This window comes from Cyphomyrmex costatus, unplaced genomic scaffold, assembly GCF_001594065.2.
Source record: "Cyphomyrmex costatus isolate MS0001 unplaced genomic scaffold, Ccosl1.0 scaffold97, whole genome shotgun sequence".
Lineage (NCBI taxonomy): Eukaryota > Metazoa > Arthropoda > Insecta > Hymenoptera > Formicidae > Cyphomyrmex > Cyphomyrmex costatus.
In genome coordinates, this window is record NW_017280561.1 from 167,749 (window position 1) to 195,397 (window position 27,649).

A 27,649-nucleotide genomic window follows, 5' to 3' on the forward strand; every position below is an offset into this window, starting at 1 on the left:
AATTCCCGAAACGATATTAAGAAATTGTAAAAAATCAGGAATTTATCGTACGTGATAAATCACTTGTACACTCTGTGTTCGATTGCATTGAGACACGTAATACGTTACATATATATAATTTCATATTACGTATATTACATCAAAGGTACAAGAAATAAATGACAGTGTTGCGGTTATATGAACAGTTTTCATCGAAAATAAATTATGATCGTAGTTCTTAATAATTACCAGTAATGAAATATCCTCTTTTGATGCCAACGCAAACACGAATGGCCACTAGTACTCGTATACAGAGGCCTCTCTGAAAATTTCACGACGACGTATATTTAGCTGGTATTAGCCGACTTGTTCCTTCCTCAAGCCGGTCTCTCTACGTCGTAAAATCGAACGCGAACGCAAGCCGTCTCATAAAGATCTACGTGAACGCGAATAGAAGAGGGTTACGGACACGAAATGGTATTAATAGCGAGATGGAAGAACAAGTCCTCTTTCTAGAACGATTATTGGCTACAGAGTCCACGAAGTAATACCGCGAGGCTAAACCGGAGGTTATTGTGATAAAATGTTTCTGGTTAAACCCGATCCGGCGGATGTCACAAATAAATTACGATGCGACATTTTCTTCCCACAGATCTTAACCCTGACAAGTGGTTGTTATTAATATAAAAATTAACAGGTTAATTACATGTGCACCTAAATGATATATGTACGTATTTTTGTACACACACATAACTCAAACCTAAAATACGAATATTAGAATTTATATCTAATTTCATCTCCGGTTTTATAACAATAAAATATAATTTAAAATAAAATAATATAATATATATATAAATTAATTTCTCTAATTAAGCGATGTATTTCAATTTATTTAAATAGTTTATATTTTATTAATTTGGTAAAATATATATATATATATTGTTTTTTATATTTTCAATTTTCACAAAAATTGAAACTAGTTATTTTAATATAAATGTTTATTGCAACTTGGATAAAAATAAAATTCGGAGAAAGTTTAATCTATGTACCGCTTAAAGCTTTTATATACATATATAATTAAATATATGTATATGTATATATCCGTAAAAGAATGAATGTACCAAAGAATCCTGGAATATTGATATTGTTGGCGAATATTTTTTGCATGTACATTAAAAGTTGAAAAGTATTATCGATGAGACGAAAATGATCCAAGCCCAAGTTCGTCTTTAATTAAATCCTCGAAGGACGCGCGCGCGCGTTACGATGTTAAATATAAAACATACGATGCGATTTTTTATTTTATAACGAGCAACTGCACGTGTGCGATATGCGAGCATAAATAAATTTCGCTTCTTAATATTAATTTTATTTGTTCGTATGTTATCTACGGAGAAAAATATATTTGAAGATATTATAAGTATAATAAAAAGTATCTTTATAACAGATCTTTTTAAGCAAATTAAGGCATATATGTAAGTTAGAAGTTTTAAATAGACTGTAAATCTTGTGAAATTACATAGAATGTTATACAAATTAACTCTATAAACGTAAATTTGTGGCATTATTATACATCTGAATAGAAGGAGATGTTCCTCGATAAATCATGGATGTCGCGTTTTACCAAAACGATAATATGGGTGCTCAGTAGAGAAACTTTCATTAGAAAGACGATCATCCTATTCATTCCCTGTGGTATTTTACGCTATTATATTTTAATCCTCCCCCCTCCCCGTTTACACTGAGAAAAAAGTCTGGTATTAACTATACCAGATGTTGAGTGAAATAATTTCAAACGTTTAATTAACGTAACCAAAAAAAAATCTTACTTTTCTAAATATTTGGTAATTATTATCAAACGGTTGTATACGTATTATTATATTTAATACTTATTAAATATTGAAAAAAGTAGAATTTTTTTTGTTACATTAATCATTTCATTGAAATTATTTCATGCAACATTTAATATGTAACTGTTACCAGAAACTCTTGTTTTAGTATACAAAAGTATTTGGATAAAAAAATTCGATTATGCCATTTGCATAGTTATAACATCATTTAATAATTTTAAATCAGAACGATATGTAATATATATAATGGCGTTATGATATAATGTTATTCTGACCCAAAAGAACAGAGGTTATCTAACAAATTTTTAATGATTAATCATGTCCGCAGACGATGCATTTTCGTAATAATATCAGTAAACAGTAAAAGATGTAATATCTTAGGTTCATGACCGAAGTTCCGATGATATTAAAAGGAAAAAGATATTGTAAACGAAAAGAACGATAGTTCCGCTTTTATTAAAAGAAGAGAAACGATATTGAAGAATAGAAGGAATAAAAAGAAATAATGATTTCTTCACGAGATAAAAGTTATGATGAAAAACAAAATTGATTTCACAAAATCGTGTCTGTTAAATGCTTTATTAAAAGTTAAAAAAAAGTTTGCATTAATTATATGATGAATTAGATCCGAGTAAAATGAACAATTTTGACATACATAACTTATAATGTGATGAAAAAAGGTAAACTCATAAATGGAGTATATAACGTTTTAGTTATATTATTATGATGTATCAAGAATGTAAAACTTGTGCTCGTAGAACATCTTTATTACTGCACCATAATTTAAAAATTATTCATTATTGAACCTTGTACTTGTATCAGTGACATCTTTCGTTCACATTATAAGCTACATTATACGTGAAGACTAATTCATTTCATCGGGATCCAATTTTTCATTAAATAAGCGGAATTCTCTGTGAGAAATACCTTAAAATTACATTAAACCAAATTAGATAATAAAAGATAAAATTTGCAGATTTAGTTACGTATGTCAAAAACGGATCGTAGTATAGTCATAGACTACCACAATCGCTCGCTCTTCCGCGACCAAGGACGTAGAAAGCCCACTTTCCAACGTGGGATATTAACTGCAGTTAATGTGCCATCGTGAGAGAACCGAATGCCTGGTGCAAAACCCAAGAGAAAACTAGATCAAGAAGATTAACCTTAATATCAAAGGCTTAAACGAAACCTTAGAATGTCATTTTGTGGAAGAAAGAAACAAACTAGAGAGGAAGTACATTCGGGGAATCCCGCAAAAACCGCTGTTTGCCCCAATTCACCACCGTGTATCGTAATTAGATTTCGGTCTTGTCTTTGTAAATTCACGCGATCCGAAAATTTATGAAATATTTTCAGTCTGTATGTTGTAAAAAATATTCCTATAGTACCTCGACTCTCAGATAAAGCAAATTTCCGGCAAAACATATATCTACTTTCTACCAAGTAATTTCGAAAGTAACGGTCGATCGCGTCAGTCTCACACAAGTCTGCATTATCATTAAACTAGCGCGGATCTCTTATTATCGAGCACTTCCCCGTTCGTGCAGCACCTTTTTATCTTCATATATGTGTAGCGGTGCATCGCTATATGAAGCACGTAACAGTTTTCTATTGTGCACGCGTAAGTCACGTCGACAGTGTTTTTCGCTTGAAATTATGACAGTCCGTAAATAACGCTAATTTATTGGTCGCATGCACGCGGAAGAGGAAATGGACCTGTGTCCATCGGGAATCTGTCACCGCATGCGTTTTCCAGCATTGCCCAACCCGTTAAATGACAATAATCGATACTCCAGTAACGATAGAAAACTACTCCAACCGGCAGTGCGTCGGAAAATTTTGCGCAAATAGGCGCAATTGCGGCGTTTACAATACGTAATACTCGGCTCTTTCGTGCGTTTAATTGCGAAAGCACGACGCTTGGCAGGATATTCGTTTATACTCGTACGTATCACGTATGTAGAATCGTACGATGTTGATCGCCGTTATAATTACCTATTGCTATATATAGACATAAGAAACTGTGATGTCTAATGCAGAGGCGTTTTAATTTAATTTCTAGGAATGTCAGATGGTAACAGTATCTAGAACACGTAAATAATTATTTTGTTTCAGCTGCATAAAAACTCTATATAAAAACTGACAAAGTTTCAAGCGTGTGCTGTTATTATTACCATCTCTTTTCTCCTATATATCTTTCTAGGTATAATAGCCAATAATGGAAAACAAACGCGAGGAAACTTTTCTCGTTTTTAACACACATTTATCTTTTCTACGCAACTTGAGATATTAAATCTCTCAATTTAAATATTTTAGATTACCACAGAAGAAATTTAAACGATATTTTATAATGGCTTATTGCGGAAAGCAAGAAATATTACCTTGACATCATTGGATTATTTTATAATAAAATTCATATTTTACCGGATAAATTTTATGTAAAATATCCCATCATTATTAAATCGCATTTTAAATTTTGCTGACGCCAATCTTGATGTAATTCGTCGTATTGATCGTACTGTTAGATATCCTCCACAAATTCTATTAAAAGTCCGACTCGGAGATCGAGCTATAGAGAGAAGACATCGCGACAAATTGACAGCAATGAATTTGTCCCAATGGCGATGCACTTTAGTTATATGAGTTTAAATGCAAACTCATTTAAGCATTTATGTTGCCTTGGCCCGCCCGAATCATTGATATACCAGTTCTAAATTGAGTGTACCGCTACATGGCGAAGTTTATCTTTCATTATTACCCGCTGAATTTAAAGGTCGAAGCTTTCTGTATCTGACTTTTCCATGTCTAAAAAAGTAATTTAGAAAGTACAACAGTTACGACGAGAACGCACACAATGGTTGATGTCTTACTAATTTTCTTGAACTTTGAGTGCGGATAATTGAGCGTAACTCTTTTGTACATTAATTTTATTTAATTATAGATATATACTTAGTGACAGCATTCAATTTTATACTTCCTACGATGCGATGTGTGTGTATATGTGTGTGTGAATCATCATAATTGTATCCTGACAAATAAGTATAATATTACAATATTTTCCAATAATGTTAATAACAATCGGCACTTTGATTTATAATTTTTTAATAGCATTAAAGAGCAAACTTCATTAATAATGATTTTTTTAATATAAGAAAATGTTCTAGTATAATTTAATTCAATTCGCTTTTTCAAGTGACTTTCTTTTTTTTTGTTAAGTTGCTTTTTTCACTTTGAGTACTGACAACACTTAACAGAATTTAACAAAACTTAGAACTCTTGCTGTGATAATGTAACGAGTAAAGGAGCTATAAATGTTTAAATGTTGAAAACATCAAGTGATATATTTCGTTAAAAGCTATTAGCATGCCACGTATGAGTAATGCGACTCTACAAAGGAGGTGAATATATTCTATATTCACGTTTCTTGATCTATTATTGCTTTAACGATCCAGCGTTAGCACAGTTAACGCGATTCTCACATTTGCTTCCTGATGTTTCGCAGATTACATGTAAAAACATCCGTTATCTACCTGCCTACTATAAATTATAGCATACAGACACTGTCACTGTTATCTACGTGACACGATAAACAACAAAGGAACTTCAGTTCTCATGGGATTGCAAAATTTTCGTTTTTATTAGAATGCACTTATGATACTATGTAACGATAACTGTGTATAATTATGCAAATTCACATTCATAATATATATCGTAAATTATTTCCGCTATAAAATGTTATTACTAATTATCACTGATATAATAACTGATGTTATTGATAAAAATATGAATTTATGCACATACAATTTCATAAATTATATCGGAAACAAGAATAAATAAATACTTTAACATTTACGCCTTTTTACGATTTTTATTTTATTTCTAATATCATATATTAATGATATATGTAATTTTTGTGTGCTTTTAAAATACTATCATTTATTTTCATATCGTTACTTACTATCGGCATTTCGGATTAATAAATGCTCATTATTTTTAGAACCCGTATTTAGATAATTGTTACATGAATCCGAAAAGTATGTCAGACAAAAGCACTTAGAATAAAATTTTACATACATATGTTGAGATACAGATGATTTGATAATTTCATTTTGATAAAAATTTCACCAAGTGTACTCAGCTGATTGCGAGAAGGAATTAACGATTAATTCTCTAATTAATGTATTATATGACTGTTATGGAATACTTCATAATATTTGCATATGCGATAAGATAGTTATTGAATAACGTTTTTAAATATCTTTACTTTGAGTAATACAAAACCGAATTACTAATAAAGAATAGATAGGTTATGAAAAATTAAAAAACCGATCGAAATATACCTGTACATATCGAAGATCTTGAAATATTAACTTCTTGTAGCAAATTATTAATACATTATTGTTTCTATTATGTCCTCAATGGTAATTTTTCTGGAAAAGAATTCATACGTAACAATTCACATATAAAACTTTCCATATAAATTATACTAATTCCAAGGTTTATAGATATTATGTTAACTAACTTTAATCTATCTCTTCTAAAACCTTATCCTCTTTAATCTCTTCATTGATCTCTCGCGCTCTTAATTTGATATATATGTACATATGTATTTATATACATATTATATTTCATGGAAAGTAAAGTGGTACAATTTCGAACATGGTATAATTTTAGAATTGTACCATATTCGAACTTTTATTATATCTTACCGTAGCACATTTCTTTATGCAGATCTATTACTTTAACCCTTCCTTCTATCGCCGACTATAGTTGCCTTCAGCGAAACGACATGTCAATATTGTCAATTTGTCAATATTACCGCCAACTATAATTGTCCTCCACGTATATTATTCATTAAGCATTATAATTTGCGAAAATAAAATTTTTATATACATCCCATTTCTCTTTATGCTTGTATTTTTTCAAAGTGAACCGTAAGAGTATATAAAGGCCTGTGTGTGTGAGTACAAAGATGGCTGTAACTGAGTGGTGAAATATGAGTCATAGTCGTAGGTCAACGTAAATATACGCCGTATCGACATAATTATATCAAAATATTGTGCGTTGATCTACTACTACAACTCACGTCGTATTCCACGATTCAGTTACAGCCAATACTACTCAGGCTCTAATGCGTAACTTAAGAACGTGTCATAATATTATATCTGTTGACAATGTTGGACTTTAAAGAGAGATACAGTCTATTTATATTTATATATATATATACATATATATATATTCTGAATTTTAATAGGTAAATTTGGATAAAGTAAATAAAATACACAGTTTATCGTCTGTGGCAGTAAAAACTTGTTAAAACTTTCACAAGAATTTTTCAAATTTTTATATAGTCCAATATAAAAATCTGCATGTATTAAAATTTAAAAACAGATTGCGGACAAAGGATGAAAATTTCACATTTAGCCAACAGAAATTTTCATGAATGTACGTTATTGATTCGTATACAGTATCGTTACTTTTCGGCTAGACCTACCGTAGTGAAAGGGGATTAACAAATAAATATAACATATCGCTCACCAATACGATACGTAGTGGCGGCGTTGTGACCTCATTTTGAAATTCCCAAACGTTCTCTTCTCCCAGAGATCTGTTCACTACTTTCAATACGATGCTCACGAAAACACGACTAATAACGATCGCACGTACTAATCATCAGAACAGGATAATCACATGGTATTTTCGATATTAATCGCACGCGACACGCACTTTACTATCACACATTGTCACGTTGTTGAAGAGTAATGAAAGAAAGACGACCATGATTCGCGCTGTAATCCGAAGAATTCCTCTATAGTTTGAAAATATGAAATCGAAATTTAATATTGCATGTTCGACGTATTTTAAACATTTAAACCCCAAAATTCAAAGTTTACAAGTTTTAATAAATGTAATTAATATATATATATATATACATATATATCACATAATCATACATTATTTAAATCATTAGATCTATTCACATGTCAACTTCACGATATCACACAATCTAAAAGTAAATTTCGTTCAAATTTTAAAGTATTTTTAAGTGCGACATGAGGTACATCCAAATTGAGAAGTATTCTTAAAGAAATTGCAGCCTGTATAAAACAGTTTAGGTCTCCTATTACTTCAATCTGCGACATAAAATGACTGGATCACATCAGATACTTTGACAAACAGCCGATATATTTACATTCGTAAAAGTTAATTAAAACGAGCGGGCCGACAACTAATTGTTCGTATAAAATAATCGAATTTCAATGGATAATATAAAAACAGACGGAGCGGTTTGCATTACCTGCTCGCTTGAATATTGCCGTGCAAATGACAATACAGCACGCGGCAGCCTTGTGTACGAGGTCGAAACAAAACAAACGTCAAGGTCGTCAGCCGGTCAGTCTCGCTGTTGGAAAACGTTTAACATATATGTATTATAAAATAATTATGAATGCTAATTCCGTTTCTTCCTTTTCAAATCAATTATTATCAATGCACATTCGATATAACGCGACTTCTTACATTATCGGACGCGATTCTGTAACGTTATCAATTACAAAATAACACACTGAGAAAAATGTTTGGTTGGATTAATTGAAATTCTGCTTGAACAAATCAGAATTTTTCTGGTTAATTTACTAGATGTGATCATTGAAATTTTGATTGATATAATATAAATCTTCTAGTTCGTCCATTTTCAACCAGACATTTTTCTGAGTAAAAAGTGGCTCCTATTCTATAACTCCTAATGACAGTAATAATATCGTTACATTGTCGTTGCACTGGTTTTGTATATGATAAAAAACCTGTGACAATCGTTACTGTCGTTAAGAATTACAAAATAGAGACCTAAGTTATATTTTTACAAGGTCAGAATTATATCGTTAAAAAATAGTTTTTATTACGTTTGTCTTGCGTCTTTCTTACAAATTCTATTTTTTTTTATCTTTTACGATTTCTAATTTTTTTTGTAACAAAAATACTATTGTAAGTACGAATCAAAGAAAAGATACGTTATCCATTTAGGAATCGAAGAGGAACATTAAATCAAACATGTCGTCTGTTATACTCTTTGTCAGACTAATGCGAAAAGGACTGTCGAGACTGTGCAAATAAGCCTAAGAACGCGTACGAAGAAATTCTTTAATAATTTATTTTTGGACCTTGCCCTTGAACGATGGAGAAAAAATTGCTCTAAAAATACGTAGGCGAACGCGGGAGTTTTGTTTACGGGCCATGAAACATATTGATCAGCGCGTAATGGCTTAGCGCATCTATCTCTAGGCTACATTTATACTGCGCATAGAGTTCGCGACATTAGAATCGATTGTTATAGTAACTTTTAATGCATACGTTATGCTCATGTTCGATCGAATCAACCGACGCTACTGTAATGGTTAATACAACCGTTATGATTAATTATGGCTGTATTTTTACGCCTATAATCGAGTCGTCATTTCGTACTGACAAAAAATTTTTAACAGCGAGAACGACAGAATAGTAAATTCTATAAATGATTCAATAAAAAAATATTGTCAGATAATCACGTTTTTCGATAAATAGCAATATTATTTCTATCACAGAAAATTACATTTAATTCAACTTTTATTGTATAATATTTAAATATCGGTTATCGATTTGAAGTAATAACGATGTTAATTTTAAAATCTTTATTATGCAGCACTTTAAATAAAATTTTACGTTCAGACTCTATTTTTATTTATTTATTTAATTTCTAAAAAAAACACGCGTTTTATAAAATTTATCGAAAGATAAAATCACTATTTCTTATCAGTCGATTTACACGAAAAAGTATTTCGACTAGTATATAACTACATCTATCATCGATCATATATATAAACAAACATCGTTAAGTTGATAAGCTTTTTGTAGAAATCTTTAGTCGCGAAGAATTCATACAAAATTAATCTACTACCCTACATTTTATTGATTTTTTATAGAAACATTTTTTATAAAAAATTTATAGAAATAATAATTTTTATTTTTAGGAGAATACAGATATTTTATGATAATTTTCAAAGATTGTAATAAATATACAAACAACAGTTTCTAAAAATCGACATCTTTTTATTTCCATTATTTTTGTCTCGCATTCCATATTATAAAAATTAAAAATGAAAAAAATAAAATAATTATATAAAAGCGACAAGACCGAAACTATACATTGAACATACCACGTCATTAAAATAATCAACGCGATCCATATATTTATCAATCTTTTTGCAAAATAATCTATGTGTGTGATTCAATTGTAGTCTTTCTTAAATTAAAAATTATTTCAAGATTCAGTAATAACAAAATATATCTATTATAAATAACAGTATTGTATGTCAATAAATGTTAACAAAAATTCATATTTTTAAGAGAAACACACACATTCCTAAATACTAAATTATATAGATTTAATTTCGAATTATATATTTATATTGTAATTTATATTAATTCTTGAACATTCTAGAAAATATTTGTCGTGTGTACGTTATTTATTATAATTTAAGTGTTTTTTTATATATGAGAGATTTTTAACAATTAAATTTATTTCGTGTAATAATTTTATTAACTCTATTTTCGCGTGAAGCATCCAACACCCCCGCTTTATAATCTCACTGAATGTATAATATAAATGCTATTTATACACATTATTATATACATATATTCATCTGCAAAAAAATAGGTACACAGTGGCCTATATTTTTTTTGCAGGTGAGTATATATTTAGCGTAAATTGTTTGCATATTAAAAAAAATTTGCATTTATATTCTTATCTAAAGAATATGCAGAATATTATCAACTTTTTATAAATTGTAAATCATCAAAGAGGACAATGAAAATTGTAATATAACGTTGGGATGTTAGAAACGTCCCATGCGAGTAATTACGTTAAAAAAACCACACGGCATAGGGTAAATAATAAGCTCGCGAATATATTATTTTCTTCATAATTAGAGACTGTAAATATATCGCACACAGATATATCAAAACACATTATGATATATACTTACCACTTCGACGTGCTTTCATGCTTTTTCAGACACGCCTCCTCTTCATGACACATACACGATATTTGTTTGTCGCATAGCGCGGATCTCTTAATTCTTAGCCGATGCAACACGATCTCGTAATTCGCCAGCAAACAATTCTTGCAAGTCCGAGAAATTTTTAGTGCCGTCGAGATGTTATCTTTATTATTAGTAAGAAGTCTGAGTCGTCGGATCGACGACTCGGATTTTATATCGCGGATCCTTGTCATCTTTCATCCGAGCGCCACTCAATCACTGATCCGTTTCATGTGTCGTGCAAAATTTTGACTGGCACTTAACATCTTGCAGAGAACTTCGACACTTCCTTCCTACTCTGTCACTCGCGATTCAAAGTCTCGTCGTCGAAGATACGTGCGGCAAGAATTCTTCTTATCAATTTACGTTTGCGCATGATGAGAAGTTGATGAAGAATTATCTACTATTTGGCAACGACAACCACTGGATCACGAGGCGTATCATTATAGCGCGATAACACGATGCACGGTCCTGTTATAAATACGCCACAGCAATACTAAACGATGCGAGAATACGGGAACGAGAACAATTTTGTTGACAGTGCCGCAAAAGTAACAAAGCTTATCAGACCTGGCGACCATTTGTTTATCATTTGTCGCGAACCTCATAGTCGTTACTCTACAAGGTAAGTGCCAAGCGTTGTTACGTATAAATTACGCATGAGAAGAAAAAGTTATCAACTCAAATACTTGTTGCGACAGCTAAGTGGTCTTGCTATATATTATAGTACTGATATATTCATCAATCTAAACCGAACTTAAATGAATTACACTACTTCTCTAATGAAATACTTACTATTAAAATGTAATAAATTATTTGCAATTTTTCTATTCTTAATAATGAAGATAGGGTGGTTAGCTATTATTTATTTATTTATTTATTTATTTTTATTAATATAAAAAAGTATGATTTTCAATAAAAACATTAATTATATCTTTCAAAAATTATTAAATTTGAACTGTATACTTCTGAAAAACACTTGATTATTATTTCTCATTTGTTGTTTTTTAAAAATAATTTATATATGCTATCAATATAATTATAAATTCATTTGTATATAATTATAAATTAATTTTATTACGTGTCTTTAGCACACTATTAAAATATTGCTTAGTAAAAAACTGAATAGTGTTGCATAAGAATCAGCAAGTTAAGAGATATGTTAGATATGTATATTTATACTGAACTCTATCATTCTATGTGTCGATTAGAATCTTTATGCATCTATCGCTCACACGCTATTCATTCATAAAATCGTTTATTCGTTAGAAGAAAATAAACATGAGTAAATACGCAAAATATTCTTAGAATGCTTAATCAGTTAGGGGAATCTAATCTTACATATCCATTCATCGAAGTTATCTTCTCAATTCTAATAACTTAATGCGTTTGGTACTTTTATGATTACATTAATAATAGCATCTCTGATCGTTTACTTCTAACTGAACCGTTCCCACCGTTAATTAAAGTCAACCGATAGCCAAATTAATGACAATTAATTTTTTAATAATTATATTCAGTATTGATATTCGACATGAAATTGATGGCAATTAATTTTTGAATTATATTTAAATCGTTTGTTAATATAAACGCTTTTGATTTTAGAAATAATGTAATGTACAGTTTAATACTTTTTCACTTATTTGGTGTATAGCTCTTTCCTTCTTTTATAAAAAAATTTTTTAGAAATTGAAGAATTATTATCTGCTTTTTTTTTCTTTATCGAAAGCAATCACTCGACCTGTTACACAAGATTGCAGGAGAAGCTATTCTTCTAAACTATCTGTAATAACATTGATGGCCTCAAATGTGGCCGAAATATTCGAATTCTAAGCAAGTTGAATAAAAATTTATGTTTAATTACAATTAATTTTGTATATTGTAAAATTTGCGCACTAAGTTCCGCGTCGTCTCTCATGTGCCCTGTACCTTTTCCAATTTTTGAATTTTTTCTTTTTAATCCTTTAATAAATTTATTCAATTAAAGTATGAGAACAGCTATGGTCTGTAAGTTTTGAATTGTTTATATTATTCATAAAACTCACCCATTGATGATGGAAGCGGATTCATTGGCGTTTGATGGGCTCGACACCTTGACTTTGGGCACGGTGTAACCATCCAAGTTTTGTCCATAACCACCCGCACCTTGTTGGTGATGGGTAGCTGTATAGTCATCGCTGTCGCTGCTCGGCGGTTGCTCCGACCCGACACCGCCTCGGGGTCTGCAATAAAACGAGTCATCACCAGATATTGAACAGATGAACGAGAGATAGATTTTATTTCGTCGCCGTGAAGTACGATCGCACGTGTCTCGCGTGATTCTGCGTCGAATTTCTGTTCCACGAAATTTGTATCGCACCACCCAGAGTACGCAATATATCACGCACTCGAACTGAAATGCACCTTTCTAGTGATATTCAATCAGGCCAATTAAACATTCCGTTCTCTCACGTTTCACCGAGAAATCGATTTTCCAAGTTTCGTGACAATCAGTTTATAATGCACGGACACGTGGATTTTAAATCGCCGAATTACCGTCGTGATATACGATATGTAACCGTACGATATATTGCCAGCAGTGTATTGATCCAGTTAAAAACAAAGATTTATAGAGCATCTCTGATACATACATATCTACACGGGAAAAACGATTTTACTACATAAAATGTCTAAATATTTATCATTAAATATCTAAACTATTTATATCAATACATATTTAAAAATAATTTTGTTGGATCATATAAGAGTTTTGATTATGACGAGTACAAAATTTAAACATTCTAGCAATCAATTAGAACGTCCTTCATAATTATTTTCAGATCTTATTTAGTTAAATTTTCAGATATTTCAACAAAACCATCTTTTTCGTGTAGTTTATATAATTTCTTTTTTAGAAAAAGTTTGTAGAACACACATTTTGTAGATATCTATAACGTGTTTAACATATGCGGTTAAAAAAAGTATCGTAAAAATTATTCTGCGAAGTATGTAATATATATTATTCTCGTTACAAAATAATTTCTATCAAAAAATGATAAAGAGATAAAACATAAGCTAATAATATTAAATAGGGTGACTGATAATTTTGTCGAGCACACATTTAGACTGCGCAAATTTCCGAGTTTACAACTAGATCGGAAATATTCGAGGCAAACGTCACGATCAGCTGTCGCCAGAAGCGTGACGAATCCCATTGCGATGCGGATCGAGAAATTAACTGGTTGAGTTAACCAAGCCGCGAGTTAATCAACTCTATCTCACATGAACAGAGAGTACAATACATGTGCTTCAACGAGAGCAGCGTGGAAAGATTCCTATCTCCGTGAAGCATACCCTTTGCGCACGTTACTAGAGCAATTGCTGATTATCAAGCAAATCGTTTGGCTTCTTTTATTAGCGGTATTTAAATTGTGTTCAGAATACTTATCGCCACTTACAGGATCATAATTAAATCGCAAATGCGAGATTGAAAGGCAAATAAATTGTAAAAATAATATTTTAATTGTAATATATAATAGTTTCAATTAAGAGAAATCAAGCTTTAATGTAAATACAAAATTAATCAGAATAATTTTAGATTTTTGCAACATTGTTCAGAAAACAATTGTTTATAGAAAACAAGTAAAATAAATAAATTTTCTGATAGTCATCTTATAGCACAGAATTTTATCCAGGAAAGAAATTATTTTTGTATTAATTCCATATAAGACAAGCTTCAAAAATAACTAAATGTCTACTGTTTTTGCATCTCTCTCGTGACTTCGATTTATATTTTAACAATGTGGGTTTGTATTGTTTTTTCCTTTTGACTCTACTTTGATATTTTCCAGATCCTTATGTCATATATTTCGCAGAGCACGAGACTACGGGATCGATTGTCCTAAACTCGCGCTGGCATTGCGCCAGTGCAGCCGCATTATATTGCGGAAGTATATTTCTAGAATAGCAATATGTGTACGCGATAATGAACGAAAGGGAAACAAAACGTAAATATTCCGCGAATCATCAGACTGCTCTACCATGTTTGTCTCGTATCCGTCACGTCGAGCGAAAGTGCTTATGACAGAATAAATGCGTTCGTCGTCAACTGCAAAGCATTTGTCACGTCCGGAACAAAGTCTGTCCAGAACAAACAACGTTTAGAAGCAAACGCGATGATTTCTCCAATTTCACATAAAACATTCGCATTCACGCGAAACACATTGTTCGCTCGCTCGAACCATATCTTGTTCATGGTAGGTTCTTTATCGAGATAAATCATGAAGCACTGAAAAAAAAATTTATTTAATAATTGAAATACTGATTCGTTGCGCGCTACAAATTTACATTGAAAAAGAACTTATTTATGAGCTCCTTTTTACTCGTGAATAGTGAACCATCCAAAATGAAATCGCTGCGCTACGTAGAAGCCATGCAACTATATATCTACGTCTGTCAATCAACGAGTGGTAGTCTAATAACACTTCATATTTATATTTACTGGTTCGTCCTTAATTAACCCTTCATTTTTTGTAACGTATCTGTTAATGTATACTGTTCTAACAAAGACATGATCTTTGATCGGCGATCCTTTTAGTCCGGCAAGGACTTGGCGGATCAATATTGATCCTTCATGATTAAAGCCGCATGCAGAATCGTGAACAATAAATGTCAAAATGACTGCGAAGAAAAGAGTAAAAGCCAAGCATTGTGATACAATGTCGACTTATGCAATGATGGTATAATAACAATAGATAATCCCAGAGTTGAAGAGTAGTTCAGTTCGATAGACCGCTTCGAAACGCTGTTTCAAGAACTTGAGGATGTTAACCTAAATTTAGTACTTATTCCTAGTTTTAAGATTAATCTTCTCGTAAATTTTTTTTTAGGAATCCATTAGATCGCATTTCTGCAACAATGTTTCAAGTGTATAATGTGTTCCTTAATTTCTTTATGTTTTATCTTAAGATGCTAGTATATTTGATTAAAGGATGAATTAAAGCGATGATTTGTGTCAATCGATTTGAAGAGTAACAAATTATAATTGTAATTTGCAACTTGCCCAATTAAAACTATAATTTTAACAAATTATAATTATAATTGTAAAATACAATATTGAAAATTGCCAATTGCAACAAATTACAATTTATTACAATTACAACTATAACTTATTACAATCATAGTTATAATCATAATATAATTACATAATCCTGAATATATAATGATCGCATTTCAATGACCGACTGAAATCAGTTGATGGACGACAATTTGTCTACATTGATACTTTCGATGTCGACACGCGGGCCTTCGGTCGCACCTGCGATGAGTGCTATCGTAGCTGGCAGTCCAGTAGAGAGGCGCCACTGTCCCACGTTATCGCTGCTCACAGCAGTGAACACATGCAAAGCCTCCTCCTGAGCTGGAACTAGGTCTTGCCCCACGCGAAGCGCAGCTTCAATTATGCCAATCTTCCCGCATCCTCTTTCCGCTTCACGCCTCGCCGACGTGTCGCCGATGATAAGCTAACGACGAACGCGAGGACCGCGGCGGAATCTTCCGCGCGGCCCCGGAAGTGACACTCTCCCTTATCAGCTGATAACACCTCTCTTTCACTGTGTATTCTCCAAAAAAAAAAAATAAAAAAAAGAAATCCCTCTCAAAACATCGACAGCCGTCGACGTTTCTCTTCTGCGAGATTCCCGATCTCGCGTCTTCTTCGAGCTCCTCTTATTTGCTGATCCTTTTGGCTGTCACCGCAGAGCAACGTCACCAAAGACCGGGAGAAGGATGGAGATTGTGCTACAGATGTTACGCGCTCCCCATGGAAGAGAAGATGCGACGACGACGTTGACAGAAGAGAACAACGCACCGCCGTTCTTCGCTTCGATATCCCGGACGTATTCTGACGACGAGAAGAGGATTACAGCAATGCGGCGCGAAGCGTGTCCGCGCTCGTGCTCCACTCTCCGGGTCTCGGGAACGTTTTCGCAAATGTACGTGTGTGGCACGGCACGAATACGATGATGTGAGCGCTATACACACAGGCGAACGGGAGCGACAGGCTGGTACCGCCGCGTCTGCGCCGCGCAGCTTACCTATTGACCGAATATCATCGTGATAGCTATATAGCTACTATAGTGGTGCACACACCAGCAACGGGAATGGCGTGCTGGTCACTGCTGGTTGCATTCGCGGGAGCGGTTGCTTCGAGGTGAATCCTGAGGCTCGCTCTCGCTCTCACGTCTCCACATCGAGCGGCCACGGTGACCGCGATAGCGGTCATCAGCTGATCCGCGACTGCTATTCGCAATCTCGAGACTTCGTAATTGTCAATCAGCGAATTTGTTATTCACTCGTTTTTCGCCATTCGGTAGTTTTGCCCCACGTGAAATTTCTCCCCCCCCCCCCCCCCCACGTGCCGAAAGTAGTTGCGTGGTTTTGAAGATTCAATAATATATCTTCATCTTTCACCTTTTAGTCTTACGAGAGAGCATCATGCGATCAATCTCTTAATAAAAGTTCTTTCACGCTATTTTCTTCCCCTCTTTCATTTTCTTTCTAGCGTCTTAGGTGCCTTGTCGATCTGTTATCCTTTAGTCCTGTTTTCCTTTTTTACAGAGTATACTCATCCGCCTGTTACGCCACAACGCTCTTTGTAATGTCAATATTTTCTATCGCTCGTCTGTTTTTTTTTTTTTTTTCTATTATGTTTACATCCATATATTTTTGCTATGGATATAATTTCTACAGATATATTGCCTTCGTATTATATAAGTACATTTATGTAATATGCTCTGAAAGACTGGTCTTCGTTTTAACATTCAATTGCAATAAATCCCGGAGAATTGTGCCTTCGTTGAATTTAATTTTGCGATGTTACGAGGTATAATAAATGTCGCTGTTACATTCCGTACAGGGCGTTGCGATATATGTATACTGCCAGTACTGAAAGTCTATAGTTCATGTTATGTATATATATATATACTGTAGAATTTCAATACTGACAGTATATATTAGATCATGGTCACATTAGGCGCTCTCTGATCAAAAGGCGCGGTCAAAATCACACTGCGAATGCTTTAAAGCATTTGATTTGATCAATCAGAAGAAGAAATTTTATAAACTGACCAATCAAAAAATGCTTTAAAGGCTTTGTGAGCTTTTTTCATTTGGTGACACAAAAATTCGTGAAACAAACGTCGTTCTATCTTTGTTATTCTCTGAAAGCCAAGAAAAATAGGTTAACGTTCATGTCAACTTGTGTCACTAAATCGGAAGCATCCTTTACCATTACGTTGACTGTACCTAGAGATTCTATAACAGAATCTGGCCACGAGCAATTTTGTCATAATAAAGAAAGAAGGATATATGTACATATACACACACACACACACTTTCTTTTTATATATCCTATTTCATTCTAACTTATATTATTTTATTCATTCTAATTTACTGGAGTTGATAGAAACTAATCAAATGTTTTACCATCTCGTGGCCTACAGACTCTGTTATATAGGATATTTAATCGTGTTTAGAATTACGAAATAATATCCGTAATTTTGATTAGTTCCGCCATTTTTCAGCAAATTAAATGGCCCATATATTCAATCAGAATTCCAACTAGTACAACCAAATTCTTTTTCCAGTGCTCATAAATTTTCGCTGAAAAATGGCTAATCCAATCTTGACGTTATTTTGTGACTTTGATTAAAGAATCTCTACCGTATAGTACAGAATGTTCCAACAATGTTGCAGCAACATCTGCAACATTGCAACGTTCCAACAATATGCAGTTAGTCGCAATATTACTGGAATGTTATTGGAATGCTCTGTGTTGTAGGTATAGGATCGCATCAATCACCGCCTCTGATCTCTTTACATGTCCCTTTATATTAGGACAAGCGGGAGTGCATCGACACTGCACCTGCACAGCCACATTTAATTGTCTCACGAGACTCTTGCGGCGTGAAAATGACTTCCTCGTTGAAGAAGGGGACCGTTCGCAACTCGCTCGTTCGTTCCCAAACACGATCGCGGAAGTTCGTCGACATCGTTCCCGACAAAGAAGGGTCGTAGGCAGGAACACGAAGCATTCGTTGCGAGGGCTAACTCGAAGTGCCGTTCACACAACAATCAAACATCGTTATAATGCATACATCGTAGGCAGGAACACGAAGCGTTCGTTGCGAGGGCTAACTCGAAGTGCCGTTCACACAACAATCAAACATCGTTATAATGCATACGCTACCGTACCGCGAAAAAAAAAAAGTCAGCAAGAATATTTTTATCTTATTTCCTAGTTACGATACAATGGCCTCTCCGAGTTACAAATCTTGTGAGAACGATATTTTATCGAGATACAATTATGTATATCCGACAAATGCGTCGGAGTGTTACGGGAGAGGAAAAGGTAATCGGGCTATTCTTCTAGCTACATTCCCGGTTAAACGTGGGCGGAAATATATCCCGACATGATCGAGATCTTTTTTTCACGTCTCCCGTGTTACGTCATACCTGGATTGCGCAATCAGAACCCTCAAACCGCGATCCGCCCAACATCCCGTTCTATTCGATGCGACTCCTTTTTACAACGTCGCCTTGACCGAGTAAATACTCAATTGAGTCACGTCTCGGGGAGATCGGGGCCGATATAATTCCGATGAGTTCAGATTCCGACGCGCTTGCCACACGTGCCAAGATCACCTTTATACTTATTCGTGACAATGAGATGATTAACATGACTTCACGTCAGTGAAGTCTATATTTCTCTTGTACGCCTTTCGCGCGGAAAATTGAATTCAACGAAGATTATGTCTATAATGGCTTCGAGCGTGAAGAGAAAGGATGGAAAGTGCCGGAAACGTGACTTACGTGGGCATCGACACTGCAGGACATCCAAGTTGCAGGAGGCTTCTAGCGAGGTACTCCGGCGCAGGTGCGTCACTCGCAGCTTCAGGTACGTATCGCCTGACGGACCGGAACGATTTGTTGTTTCCGCCGCCACCTGTGCATCTGTCCGTCGACACGGTCGAAGAAGACGTTGACAACGGCAACGTCGACGACGGCGAAGATCTCGTATTCGTCAGGCGTTCTTGCGCGACATGATTGTTGCCCGTCCGTGAGATCTTTAAGGAACTACCACGACGCAAGCCTAGCTCACTCTCTGAAATTTTAATATATGATTAATCATCACTACTTGTATCAATGATTGATGTGGGCTGCTATTGTTGTGTCAATCGCAAAAGTGAAAGCAATCTACGAGTAATGATTGGGAAATCTAGAGAATGGAGAGAAGGGTTATTACAAAATTTCTCTTTCACACTCCTTTCAAATTGAAGAACCACATGTATCCCGGTACCCTTACTTTTTATTTTTAATGGAAGATGCTTACTGATTAAATTTAACACCGATATTTTTTTTTTTTGAGAAAACTATTTGCAATTGCTTCTTGATTCAAAAAATTCAGATTCTTATTTTTAATATGCAATGTTAAATGGAACTTGTGTGGTGATTAAATTTTAAATTAAAATCCACACATTTTCTAATATATTATATGAAACATCATGCACTAAAAGGAAACTATTTAATATTTGTAACTATAACTGTATAGCAAAATAATTATAATAATTAAAATAATTAAGATGAGCTCTATTTTTATATTATTATTGCTATAATGTTAGTAATAATAATTATTAGATTTCGCTCGTTTTTTGCAATGCAAAGTATAAAGAAAAACGGTCTAAATCGAGATTTAGACCAACAATAAAAATAAATTCTAATACTTAAAAATTATGATATGGTAACCCCTTTAATTAATCATATAAAGTACAAAAATATGTTAACGAGACTTAAGAGTCAAAGCAGTAAGATCTGGTTTGCGCAATTTGTTTTACAATATTAATTTAGACCGTTTTTCTTTATAATAATAATTATATTTATAGTTCCACACATATAAATATAATCATTACTAATAGTATTTAACGGCTCAAACGAATAAATTCACAAATAGTATTTATAAAAGGGTAATGAATCTAGCAAGCTGTCAGTACAAAATTGATTATTATTAACAATTTAATTTACATAAATATTTCCAAATATTTCGGTTTTCACAGAACCATCCTTAATGGATAAACGACTCACAAGAATTTTATATACCTTTTTAACAAACAAATATCATTATCATAAAAATGTTTGGTATAATTAAAAAATGACGTGTTAAAAAATGCATTTTTACGCTCGCGTAATTAATAGTAATAATTATAAAAATAAAGCTCTTAATTATAATTATTTTATCGCATAATTATGGTCGCAAATATCACTTTTTTTAGTGCAATGATTCTTAATATACAACATAGAAACTTGCAGTGACATTACCATACGTTTGCAATGTTACTGCAATGTTGCTGAAATGCTAGGTTTTGCTCTGTGAAACTTAAGTAACTATTTTTAATAGATAAAATATGTTTTATATCGAAATATAAACTATTATACATACTTCGAAATAGCCAAAAATAACGTCTGAAAATCTCTTCTGTTCCCTCACTCGATCACGGAACTTTTCTAATGCACCTTCGCAAAACTACTGAACATTCGTGCAATAACTTTCTCTTTTGCGTGCAACTCATTCGAAAGAAGTCACTTCGATGAACGTAACAAATTGCTATGATTTATCGTTACGGAATCAAAAAAGAGCGGAGTGATGGAAACGAAACGCACACCGACATTACACTCGTCGTCTGGTTGAACCTGCTTCTTCCTTGTCATCGACAATTTTAATTCGTTTAAAACCTCCTCGTGCATTACGTCAACTCGTATATTAACAGCATGTCGCATCTCCGATATACTACCTGCATTACGTGAGCGTATTACGAACACAAGGTGCCTTTAGCGTTAAGTAGCTTAAGCCTCGTGTCGAACGCGCCGACTTACCTTGGATCTGGAACACCCGCAGAGCCATGTTAGCAAAGAACGGCAGACTATTGCCAACCAACCTGACAATAAGCCTGCACCCTTTAATACTTCTAAATATTACAGGTTTTTCGGACAACACGATCAATCGATCTCTTAGGATACCTATTTAAGCTCTATATACCTACAAATAACCGATCTAGTGTAAAAAATTCGAAATCAAGAAAATTCAAAACAGAGAAATTAAAACGGTATAACTTTGGTGAGTTTGTATATAACATATAAGGAAAAAAACGGTTTTTCTTTAATTAGTATCTAAAAATTTAGCTAGATATGGATCTAAAGATAATTTTGTTGGATCAATAAAACAATGATATGTGGAATACTTAAGCGTTGCTAACAGCACTGCAAAAAAGTATAATATTCTAACAACCAATTTAAGCATTCTACATAAATTATTTTAATGGTTCAAGTAAAATTATTTTCAAATCTGTATGTATATTATGTCTAGTTATTTTTTAAGGAAATTTTAGTTTCTTTTGCGTATGAAGATATCGAATGATTATGAATCATTGAGAGAGAGAGAGAGAGAGGAATGGATGAATATTTATATTTCTACAAGAAGAACAGAAAAATTTATTTGAATTATTAAAATTATAGGTGAATAATTGATTCCGTTATAAAAGGATGAAAACAATAGAATTAAATTTACATATATCATTTTAATATGAATATAATATTAATATAAATATTCATTCGACGAGAAAAGTAAAAGATTTCACAATAATTTAAATTAACCATTTTAACGTTTAATTTTTAACAGTAAGAGTAGACGTAAATGTCCAGAATATTTATCCACTATGCAAAAAGTTTCTTAAAATCAATTTAAAAATAAGGAAATAGCTTTTGAACATGACATTAATGTAGATACATAAATTACATTATTTATTATTAATTAATTATTTATAATTATTAAATATATAAAAAATTTTAATTTATTTTTCATTTAATGTAAGCTTGTACCTTCGAAAAAAAGATTTCTATTGCAAAGTATAAACTTTCCATGTCAAGTATGTATAAAATCGAGGTCACCAAAGTTATACCAATTTCGATTTCTAATTACGCATCGCTGCTAATTCAATATAACACGAATCAACGACACGAAAGTGGAACAGGTAGATCTATTTTTTCACAAGAAATATTTCACGAATGGTTAACGAACGTTATACGACCTCGTGGCCTTCCGCCCAACAACTGAAAAATCGAGAATGCCGAGCAGGCGCGCGTGTACACCTACACCGGAATTGCCACGTTTTTGGCAACGTGCCGCGCATCGTCCTGTGTGTCGTGCGAGAAAACACCGCATCTTTCGGAAAAATCGACAATGCGCGCCTTGTGGATCGAACGTGATTCGCGAATTATTTGCAGCACAGCATGACATGACGGAGAAGTAGTAGGCGGTTCCCTGAAAACCGCAACATCCCGGAATTCCCTTCCATTTTCAGACTCTGGAAATCGTAGGTTGAAGAAGAATGTCGTGTTTTACGGAATTTAACTTCGCGAGATTAAACTGGAAAAGCAAAATACGAAGAGATAAAAATAAATCACCATAATATCATAAAAAATTCAACACGAGGAATACATTTATAAAAATTTAAACTAATTTTCCTAATTATATATATTCATCGAATTTATGTGTTATTTTCAATTAAATAAAAGATAATAAATAAAAAAATATTGAAAATTTGAATATTTACAAAAAAATATAGGTGTTCATGATAATTTGAAAGAATAGCACAATTGATAATAATTTGCATTGAAATAAAAAAATCAGAATCTATTATTTAAAGTACATTATAATCATTACCTACTATTTTTTATTATTTAAAGATATTTGATATCAAATAATCTAGTAAACATCGATCGTGTTCTAGACAAGAATGGTCGTTCATAACAATCAAACAATTTATCTTCGATATTAGAACGAAAGTGACTCGCTTGCATAATTACCTATATTTAATTGCTGCCATTAGATGCAGCTGCTGCTTTCAAAAGCGATAAGTACTTGCGATTTCGTCATAGATGTGTTGATAAAAATAATTTAACTCAGTATGCTACAATAAACATTATAAGCATTAAAATAAAAGTGTGTAATATAAATATTTCATATCGTTTTGAGAAACGCAAAAGAGTTTAGAAATACATTTAATGTAATCACATTTTACGAAAATACATTTGTATGCGTAATCTTCCTATCTGTAAATTCAATATATTTAATACTTAACGTTATTTTGTAGAAGTAATATTAAATATTTCGTGATAATTATTTGGCGAAAGGTCATATAATGTTGTAAAAATATGCAGCTTCGTACACAAAGACCGCGATATCTATAAACTGCAGACACCAAACGGCTACCGCGGCGAATGCAAAAATTCGTTATTTACTGATGTTGCATAAAGTTCGATCAACTACTATTAACTATATGTATGTGCGGTTGCTGTTATATGCTATACTAAACCATTGAATTCAATCGAATCAAATCGAAGCATTCTGTGCAATCAAGAATAAGAACAAACGACTTACGAATACAAACATAAATGTCCGAACATTTGTGTTCGTTATTCGTTTGATGTTTATTCGCTAAGTGTATGCCAGCTTTAGGTTTGTTTTTCACAGAATTTGTTGGACCGTTCTTGTTTGTTTTTTATCCAATTTTTAATTACGTACTTATTTTATTTTTGTATTTACTTCATTTGAAGAGAGTGCAGAAAATGTGATAATTTATAATTTATAGAGAACAGAGCTATTTTCATGTTCGTATTACGATAAGACTCGAGTAAATAGTGATATAAATCGTTTTGCATTTTGTTACATTTGAAATAGTAATTCTCGTAATAAAAAATTAATCTGCACGGTTAATCAGCTTTTGCGATTCGTACGCGTTAAAACGATGTTTATCAAAACGGATATTTCACATTTATTTATTTGAACTGAAAATCAATAGAAAATCAGAATTACATGTTATAATGTCCGAGAAATTATTTCAAATATATCATGTAACGTGCTTTAAATGTTGTGAAATATAATTTATTATCGTTCTTTATCTAGGGAAACGTTTGAATCACTGTTATTGTGGGAAGCAATGATATCGAACGTTTGATAATAATTAATTCGAAATGTAATAATATTCAATGTATAGTTATATTGCTGTAGAAATAACAAATAGGTACATGATTCGTCAAATAAAGTAATTTTTGAGAGAGATTAGTCAATTAATAAAATTCTTTCTTCTTACAATAAGTAGATATATTATAAAATTCATTCTCTGGTTGCGGTTAATCAAATGTTTGCATTGATAGTGAGACTTTGACCGAACCCCACGATACATAATTCATAGTAATAACTATTTAGCATGCGGCTTCGGCCACAAAGTTGATATAGTGTATTGTTCGCACTGTAATGTTATTCTTCACGCGTTGAGTCGACAGATAGCAGCGAGCCGCTCCACGTGTCATTCTCATCGAAATGCGATCGCAAATACGAGAAGGAACCAAACACGTTTATTTCCAACGAACTCGAATTAGCTCGACTATCAATCGATGCAATTAATTGACTCCTGTAATGAACGATTGTAAACTTCGTGAGTAGTTTTATCAAAATATTTTACACGCAATTTATTCGTCTTACTTAAAAATTATAAAAGCAGATAGGCACACACACATACATATAGGCATTATATAGAGTATCGTTTTACTGCAATATTTATACATGCATGGACGAAAATAATTGCTACAAGATATTTACATTAGAATGAATAATTTGCATCGAGCTTCGAATTTTTCACGTATTTAAATGCAATTTGTTCGTTATAATACTTTTAAATAAAGAGCGTAAAATATACATATATTAAATATCTCGAAATAGAAAAATATCATTTGTTGTGTTAATTTTATGTCACACGTGTCGCGTGAATTTTATTGGTCTTTTTTCGCGTTGTTTTTACAATCACGTTTCGATTGGATTTCACCGCAATGTAAAATAATGTCGCATGCGGTTAATATCCGGGAGTGCCGTGCAAAATGCGAGAAATTATTCTATCATTATGGATCAATATGCACGATCATAATTAATTGTGTTTTTATGAATGCAACGAGCGAATCTGCGAAAAGGAGGAGATCTATTTCAACACAATCCTACTTGCTACGTCATATCAATGAGTAATATATTACTTTTTTTAAGATAATATAAAATTGTATTTTCTGTAATTAATCAGTAAATTTAATGATTATTTTGTAGTGAATAATATTTAAAGTTACCACTATAAAACCATTAGTGATTAATCATAGTTAAAAAACACAATTTTTACATTACTATCAAATAAAGTTAAATCTAAAACTACAAGTTAATCAACTAATTAAAAAATTGAGCCGTAAACCCAATTCATTTATTTCGAATTTTTCTTTCAAATTATTAATTACGTAATCCTTTCAAATCATTTTATCATATTATGTGATAACAATCATATGTCGTATATATTTTGAGAAACTTTTCTCTAGAATAAGTAAATTAATAAATAAATAAAAGTATAAAAAAAAATAACAAATAGAATCAATAAAATTTTTCTTTACTTTTGCTTTGTTTTATATTTGAAATAATAATTCATGAACGCGCGCGAAATTAAATGAATTTTCAAAAATATTTTTAAAAGGTTTTTATTTGTTTGTTGTTTTTATGATATATATAAAAAAAACATTTATTGCATGGGAAAATAAATGTCTCTCCCCGTGTGCTAGTTTTCTCAAAAGGACAAGTAGATAAAAAAATGTATAGTTTCCTATATAAAAAGTTGTACATCGCTTAGATAAAGACTTAGATAAAGACTGAAGTGTGTACGACGATAATAACCGCTTATCGAGATGACATCAACAATATACAAATTATATTCATATACATTTTCGATTCAATGCAAATAGATGCGAGCCGTCAGCGATCTCAGTTTGCCGATTATACATATATTCGAACCAAATTAGAATTAATGCATATATTAAATTTCTGCGCATTTTGCACGATTCTCAACTTTCCACTACCGTATGACGCATCTACATGCAACTACATACATTACAATTAGTATCAAATTAAAGCATAATGAGCCTTTCCGCAAATTAAAATAATAGAAATAATTATGTTATATTATAAAATAATACAATATACATAAAATATAACACGAAAAGGACGGTTTGTTGTAGTGAAAATTTAGCTAGATACAGATATGAAAATAATTTTGTCGGATTTGTTCGGATCATTAAAATAATTAAAGATATTACAAGTTTATTTTTATTTCACTACTTACAGTAAGATCACAGTTATATAATGTTATATAACTGAGGTCTTATACTATAAGCAGTGAGATAAAAATATATATGTAATCTTTTGAAATAGATAACATACATAAAAAATTAGGCAATGCGTCATTAAGCAGAAAACGATTCTGTATAGTGACAAGATTTAATATAAAAATGATATAAAAAATTGTTTTAGATTCAATTAAGTAAAATTTACTTTCACAGAAATAAATATAATATGACTTGAGAGATAAATCAAATTAAAATTATTAGAGTAAAGTTGTTCTTTCATGAATTATTTTTGTACCTGAGTAATGTCGACCGCACTTGACCGCAGTTGAACACAAACTCAATAGTTTTACGGTTACAGTGACTTGGAATGCGGAGCAGTTTGCAATAATTCGGTCAGGGTGACGTCAATTATCAGACAGTTGCCAGACGAAGTCGCGTCGCAATATCGTTTAATTTCAGAAATTCGCGATACACAAATGTAGACACAACATCTAAAGATAA

At 32.4% G+C, this 27,649-nt stretch overlaps 1 protein-coding gene across 1 annotated transcript in view; it reads right to left on the reverse strand.

Annotated features, from left to right (window-relative positions):
• LOC108782032 (uncharacterized) overlaps window positions 1-21,842 on the reverse strand; it is a 56,879-nt gene extending 35,037 nt beyond the window's left edge. The window contains exons 1-4 of the mRNA XM_018550182.1: window positions 21,815-21,842; window positions 21,604-21,732; window positions 19,757-20,048; window positions 12,952-13,128 (exon numbers count right to left, since the gene is read on the reverse strand). Of these exons, the coding sequence (XP_018405684.1) occupies window positions 12,952-13,128; window positions 19,757-20,048; window positions 21,604-21,732; window positions 21,815-21,842 (626 nt within the window). The remainder of the gene's footprint in view (window positions 1-12,951; window positions 13,129-19,756; window positions 20,049-21,603; window positions 21,733-21,814) is intronic.
• Between the last annotated feature and the right edge of the window lie 5,807 nt (window positions 21,843-27,649).